Source organism: Citrus clementina, unplaced genomic scaffold, assembly GCF_000493195.1.
Source record: "Citrus clementina cultivar Clemenules unplaced genomic scaffold, Citrus_clementina_v1.0 scaffold_9, whole genome shotgun sequence".
Lineage (NCBI taxonomy): Eukaryota > Viridiplantae > Streptophyta > Magnoliopsida > Sapindales > Rutaceae > Citrus > Citrus x clementina.
Window position 1 is genome coordinate 12,562,002 of NW_006261964.1, and position 7,776 is coordinate 12,569,777.

Genomic DNA, 7,776 nt, shown 5'->3' on the forward strand with positions numbered 1-7,776 from the left:
TTTTCTATTCCTTTTAAATAAGTTCTCAATAACTCCACTTGAAATAACTCAATTAAAACTTAAACACACATAAACTCAAGATTTAGTTGTAACGTAATATTTATAATAAAACTTAATAACAGACATTATAAGGAATGACTTGTAAAAACCTTAACTTTACTAAAATTATTAATTTTTAAATTTTTTTTTTTATTTTTTATATCGGTTTAGTTTTAATAAATTTGACTGAATTCCAAACCCGGATGCAGACCAACATACATCTACCGAAACCAACCAAATAATATTTGAAATCCATCCGAATTGATCTTACGTGTCATTTTGAGTAGAATGTTCGGTTTCAAATTCCCCAACCCAAGAAGCTATGCCATAATGCCAGGGATTAATTTGATATAAATGAACAAACTACTGTTTCATTTCGTAAAATACAGAAAAGTAGGGAACCCAATTCTGTTTCGAAAATATTTATCACTTATATATATTATGTTAAAAGTAAAAAATTTAAAAAAAATAATAATTAAAAAAAGGAGAATAGTTAACTTTGTAGGTACGCGTAAGCAAAAGCAAGCAATCGCCTCCAAAAGCAGCTCCTCCACAATTGTCTCTCTCCCTCAACAAAAACAGCTTTTAATCTCCCCACCAAATTCAGTAATCTCAAAAACAGAAAGAACACAATCATCATCATCATCACAACAAACAGATTAAAAAAAAAAACAACAATAACAAATTCTATCCTCAAACAAAAGAAAAAAAAACCACCGCCACCCACCACCCGCCACCGTCCGATCATATTTTGCCGGCCAACATCATCCCCGATCATCGATTTTGTGATCTGGGTCGATGGCGGAATCGGAGAAGAATCTCGAAATTTCAAGCAAAGCGTCATCGTCTTCTTCTTCGATGTTGTTGAATCGGTCGTTTACTATGCACGCAACCGCAGCTGATTCTTCTCTCCCGAAACTCAATTATGCTTCTCTCAATCGGGCCGTTTCGAGCAATAAGTTTTACAATTCGATGGAATCAGTCTTATCTGCTAGCAATTCATTCAAAGGTAAGGTCAAGCAACTTCGTAATTTATTTGAGCCCAAAAAATCATCCAAAAAAATTAATTTAAACGAACCCGAATCCCCGCAACAGCACCACCTCATCAAGTTAACAAAACCCGTGAAATCTTTATCTTTGTGTTATAATAATGAGTCTTCGATTAGATTACCGGGTACTGAGGATCGAATTGTTGTTTATTTAACGAGTCTGAGAGGGATTCGAAGGACTTTTGAGGATTGTTATGCGGTTAGGATGATATTTAGAGGGTTTAGAGTTTGGGTTGACGAGAGAGATGTTTCGATGGATTCCGCGTATAAGAAAGAATTACAGTGTGTATTTGGTGGGAAGAATGTGACTTTGCCGCAGGTTTTTATCCGGGGAAAGCATGTGGGAAATGCTGATGTGTTGAAGAGTATGTATGAAACCGGTGAATTGGCTAGGGTTCTTGATGGGTTCCCTAGACGGCAACCTGGGTTCGTGTGTGGGAGTTGTGGGGATGTGAGGTTCGTCCCTTGTGGGAATTGTAGTGGGAGTCGGAAGGTGTTTGATGAGGCCGATGGTGTGCCTAAACGGTGCTTGGAATGTAACGAGAATGGCTTGATTCGTTGCCCTGATTGCTGCTCCTCGTGATTGTGCTTTCTTTTTGTGTGTCATGATGTTTTCATGATGTGTAATGATGTCGATATATGGTTGTTAATGTATGTATCCAAAATGGCTCTTTGGATTCATTTATGGCTTCTTTCATTTGTGTTCTTCATTTGTCGAATGTCTTGCTGAAAGGCATTATGGAATAATGTTTCTATGTATTTAATAACAGGGAAATGTGTTTCTCATTTGTGGAATGTAAATACTTAGTGTCAATTTACTGTAATGGATTTGTAAACTGTCGCATATGATGTATTGTAATGAGAGAACGGGTTTGTTTTTTATGCCCTATGTTCTACGACTTTTCCTTCATTTAGAAGGGAAGTGTACTACAGTTTATATGATTCTATACTTGTTTGTTGATATGTAATTACTGAACACAGTTAATGGTTTTTATATTGGCTACCAGTTGCATTTTGAACTTTCAGTTAATAATTATTCTTCTATTTAATCCTTTATTCTTCAGGAGTTGTATGTAGATTGATGTCAGTCATTTTGGGTTTTTTTTTTCCCCTGGTAATGCAAAACAAATGGCTGATTGTTAGTTTTCATTGGTTTGTAAGTCGCTCTTCATTTTGCATTTGACTGTTAGGGGACTCTTCATTATCAGAGGCAGTTCATTATAGATTTTTCATAAGCACTAAAGCACCCACTAAATTATTTGCTTATTAGAAGAGAATCATTCAATCTGTAATGTATAATGTTGAATTCCGGATACCTTTTATGGGTTTTATTTATTTATTGCTTTTTTCTTCTTGTTTATGATTTTGGATTTTGGTTTGCTTCACGCATCAGGAAATCCAGTATTCAATATTCATCCATTGAAACTACTTTTTGCAAGGGGGAAAATCAAAAGAATAGTAAAACAAAACTTTAAAACATTCTCATCGAATCTCAATAAGAATCCACGAATTTTTTTTTTAAAGTTTTTTTATGTACATTTGTTGTTTATTTAAATAGTACTGGTTGCTTCTGATCGTGGGAATATAATTCTTTTAAAAAAAATTATATTTGTTGATTTCTGAAGGCTTTGTCATTGGCATAATAAGACAATGTGTTTCTTCCTTTTTTATTTTATTTTATTTATTACATGATATGTGAAAGAAAATATTTAAATTGTTTATACCTGCGGAATGATGAATCATATTCAAACAATATTATTTCTTTTTAAATGAATCTTACATATATTTCAAATGTAAAATTGTTGTAGCCGAAAATTTAGGAAAATTTACAAAATTGATCCTAAAATTTTTCATTTTTCAAATTTAGTTCCTTAAATTTTTTTCCATCATAACTAGCGAAATGAATTTTTTTTCCCCCTAAATTACCCTCCTCATCCAACCACCCAACTCTCTCTAGCCACACTACAAACTATTATCTCTTGAATGGCAAATGGCGAAAGGCGAATGGCGAACGGCGAATGGCGAACAACAACGACAACGACGACGGCAAAGGTGAACGGCGATGACATTGGCGAATTAAAATCCAACCGAATCCACCATAATATATCCAAATAAAAAGCAAATCCAACAAATTGAAAAGAGGTCAAACTCTAGGTAAGCTAACCTCATCATTTTTTTTATGATTTTGGTGAATTTGATTAAGATTCTAGATGACTATAGATTGTTAGAGGGATATAATGAAAGAAAATTGAACCAAAATGATGAGTTATAACTATTGCACATTATATGTTTGATGAAATTCCTCTTAGATAATTTATATTTATTTTTTTATAATAAAGGTATGATGGGGTGTTTGTTGGGTTATGTGGAGTGTTTTTCATATACTAAGTGCCATGGAGACTAAATTTGGTGCTTTAACAAATAACAGCGCATGCATAGAGCATGCGTGCCTAGCTCTTGCGTGCGATAGGCACGCTGTCGCATGTATAGCATGCACACCCCCCTGTCGCATGCACAGCTCGCATGCTTGTCACAAGCGTGTGAGAGGCACGTGCGGTTATAAGATTCTTACATCTCTTGTGGTTATGGCTCAGTTCGTTGCATCGCCCACATTTCACAGTCCTATGATTTTCATCCTCACCGATAGAAGGTATTCTGAACTCTGGACGACGACCAGGTGGTGGTGCTTCGATAAGTTGTTTAACCTTTATTTTCTGGATTTCTGTTGGAACTTGTCAGTCTGCCAGGTCGCCAACCGGCTCTACTGGTTATGCATATGCCATCATCAATGATGCAGCAGAAGTTTAAAATTCAAATATTCTATTGATTTTAGAGAATACCGGAATAAAATAATAACTAAATTCACGTTGATTCAAAAGAATATCGTGAATTTAGGGGTTAAGATTCATTGATTCCGCAGAATACCGAGAATTAACAGAATTCAAATACTCACAAAGAGATTTGAAAATTAAAAATATTATTGAAATCGAACATCTCCTCCAAAAGATACAAAAAAACACTTATTTATACTAACTAAGAGACTTATCCTAATTTGATTAGAAAACCTATTTTAATAAGACTTATACCTAAATTAGAAATATTACTTAAATAATAATACCTAAATAATAAAACTCTACATAGGAAACTAAATTAAATTAGAATACAAATTAATTAAAATATTCCTAAATATTATACATTTAAATCTAAATAGGATTTCTTCAATTTCTTGCTCTGCATCATTCCCGCCAGGCTCGAGAAAATTCGTCCTCGAATTTTGTGTGTTGTAGTCTTCAAGAACAATTTCATGTGCTTAAGGATTAATTTTTAAAACAGAGTTTCAACATAGACGACGAACTTTAAATTTTCCAACTTTCGTAATAACGTCCATCCAATCACTCCAATGGCGTAAAATAAATTCTTCTATCAACAACTTCTCTAATAATATCTTCTCATATTGTTTGTGTCGAACTTCGACATAGTTGAGGAAAAATGATTTCTTCTCATAATCCACTAACTGTTGAAAAATATCACAACTCTTTTTGTCTTCTTTTGGCAAATCAAGAGAACAATAAGAGATTGTATCAACAACTATCTCTCTTTCCTCCACAAGATCAAAAGATGGATGAACAATTACCTCTTCTCGTCCCACAATATCAAGATACTCATCAAATTTCGGCAATTGATCCAAATCAATGTCTTTGTGTTTGAGGATTTGTTGTAGATATGAATGGCCAATTAATATTTTCCTTAGAAGGAATAATATTGTCGAGAGGAACAAAGTTACCATTTTCCTCATTATCTTCATAACAAACATCATCGTGAACAACTTCATCAAATCCATATGCATGCTTTATGTGTAAAGATTTCTATCTCGAATTTTCTCTAAATCTTGAGAAATCAAACGTAAAATCCCCAACATCCTATTTAAAACTTCTTTCAAGACAAAATCTTCGCAGCGATGTTGTCGTTTCATGAATCAATTTTTTTTCTTCTTTTCTATTTCTCTCTCTTTTTTTTTCCTTATGTTTTTTTGGTGTTGTTTGAGTTTTTTTTGGCTTAGATCAGAAAATTAAAGGGTAATACTGAAATAGAAGAAAGTATTGGGCCAAAAGTATAAATAAGTAAAAGGTGGGGTTACCGGCGATGGTGGTTGGAAATAAATGGACAAGGAGTCCCGAATCTAAAAGATTTTAGGTTGGTGTGTATGGTGGTGGTGGTGGTGGTGGTGGTTTGTACGAAAAAATAGTTTTTTTATTGCCGGAAATTGGAGATAAAAGCGGCGGTTTTGTTGTTGGCTTAATATCCGGTGATCGGTGTGTTGATCGGCGGTGTTAACCGGCTAGGAAGGTTGAGCTCGAGGAGAGAAGTTGATTGGTGGTGGTTGTGCTGGCCAAAACGAGGCGGAAACCGGTGAATGATAGCACAGTTGGCGCGGTTGTTTTGGTTGTTTTTTCGGCGATATGTGGCTAATCGACGGTGTCTGATGCTTGGGGTTTGATGGCCGGCTTGCTCTGTCTCCGATGATGGTTGCTGATTGTCTTAACGGCCAAGGAAAAGCAACGACGGCAGCCATGGAAGGGTGGTTGAATGCAGCTGTCGTTTTTGCTGACTATTTTTCCTTTTTTTGATTTTTTTTTAAAGCTAAACGGGAAAATTTAAAAAGGAGAAAAAAAGAAAAGGTTTGGTGGTAGATGGGGTTGAGATGGGATTACCAGGGTTTCGGCTCTGATACCAAGCTGATGCAGTGGAAGTTTCTGTTTTTCAGTTTTTTTTTATAAAGCTAAACGGAAAAATCAAAAAAGTGAAAAAGGAAAGATTTGGTGGTAGATGGAGTTAGATTGGTGATACCAGGTTTTGGCTCTGATACCAAGTTGATGCAGCGAAAGTTTAAAATTCAAATATTTCATTGATTCTAGAGAATACCGGAATAAAATAATAACTAAATTCACGTTGATTCAAAAGAATATCGTGAATTTAGGGGTTAAGACTCGTTGATTCCACAGAATACCGAGAATTAATGGAACTCAAATACTCACAAAGAGATTTGAGAATTAAAAATATTATTGAAATCGAACATCTCCTCCAAAAGATACAAAAAACACTTATTTATACTAACTAAGAGACTTATCCTAATTTTATTAGAAAACCTATTTTAATAAGACTTATACCTAAATTAGAAATATTACTTAAATAAGTAATACCTAAATAATAAAAATCTAAATAGGAAATCAAATTAAATTAGAATACAAATTAATTAAAATATTCCTAAATATTATACATTTAAATCTAAATAGGATTTCTTCAATTTCTTGCTCTGCATCAATCAATGATTCCTTGGAGTAAAAAGTAGAACAAAGACTTATGTAATCCAATCGGACGATCAGACAAGAAGTAATTGCATGCGCACAAACAAGCTAATTAAGTTAGAATACTCTACAGGAGCAAGTCTTATTACACATATCAATTATCCTTTCCTTGATACCCCCACCCAAAACATGGAATCGATGTTGAGACACAGGACGAACAATCATTCTTTCAACCAAAATTATCCTCTTAGCTCCTGTCTCGTCTACGCATGTTGTTAGATGAGTACTCATCTATTCAACTACAATTTTTCTATCATAAAAATATTACTGCAATATTTTTCTAAAGTGATGAACAATATGAGTAATAGGAAATTTTCGCAATTCACTTATGAAAGAATTCACGCTCTCCGTGATGTTGGTGGTAAGTATATTGTACCTTCTACCTTTAAACTCATACCTTACCTAATTACATATAGTTGCATTATTTTATAAGTAATCAGCCGCACCTGAGTGAAGCATCGACAACCCCTCAAGTTGTTTTTTAAATTCTTCGTGTCCATATGTTTTTGCTGCATTTATAAGGGCAACCTTAAATTCATCCCAAACAATTTTAGACATTCTGCATTTTGACTTTATATTACCTTTGACATGGTAAAAACAAACACCATGGGCAGTAATGCGAAATTCTTTCAGAACAGCTTTCTTAATGGCAGTGCATCAATAAGAGATAATTATTAACTTGGGCCTATCGGCAATCACTCTATGTAATTTCGTCATAAACTATTCTCAAGTATCGTTGTTTTTCGAATCTATTACCACAATGGCTAACAAATATAATTGATTATTTCCATCCAGGCATGTTGCCACAAACATGCTTCAATGGTCTAGTCCTTTTAGATGACTACTATCTACAACAATCATTGGCCTGATGCCCTGCACGAGACACTTGATGAAAGATCTAAGATCTACAAAGTAGTATAAGAAATTATCATTTCTGCCCCGTTCGAGGTGAGTAACTGTACCTTTATTTGCTTTGGTAAAAACATGAGAGTATTTAAAAAGTAAGTTGTATGACTTTGCTAGGTTCTCTCGTACTGTTTTAAGACCAACTTCTTTGACCCGATGTGCTTGCTGAGATGTTAACTGGACACTGTATTCTTGCTGCATGTCTGCTCTGATGTCATTCAAAGTATATATCCATTTATCCTGAATAAATTTATCCATGATAATATGACCAACAACCCAACTCTTTACTTAATAAAGATCACTAGACAACACCTCATTAGAACAAGTGTGTACATTGTCAACTCTTCTCACTACCCAAGGAACATTCAGGTAATTCGAATCTCTCATTGCTTGAATATGCCATTTACATGATTCCG

At 34.3% G+C, this 7,776-nt stretch overlaps 1 protein-coding gene across 1 annotated transcript; it reads left to right on the top strand.

The window, feature by feature from the left end:
- The first annotated feature begins 518 nt into the window (after positions 1–518).
- Positions 519–2,091, top strand: LOC18033530 (uncharacterized protein At5g39865). Its single transcript, XM_006420672.2, has one exon. It carries the CDS (start codon positions 838–840, stop codon positions 1,669–1,671), a length of 834 nt encoding a protein of 277 aa, XP_006420735.1. The 5' UTR covers positions 519–837; the 3' UTR covers positions 1,672–2,091.
- Positions 2,092–7,776: the final 5,685 nt, after the last annotated feature.

What these genes read in the sequence shown, in the direction of transcription:
- LOC18033530 (XM_006420672.2), top strand. Translation starts at nt 838, where the DNA reads ATGGCGGAATCGGAGAAGAATCTCGAAATTTCAAGCAAAGCGTCATCG.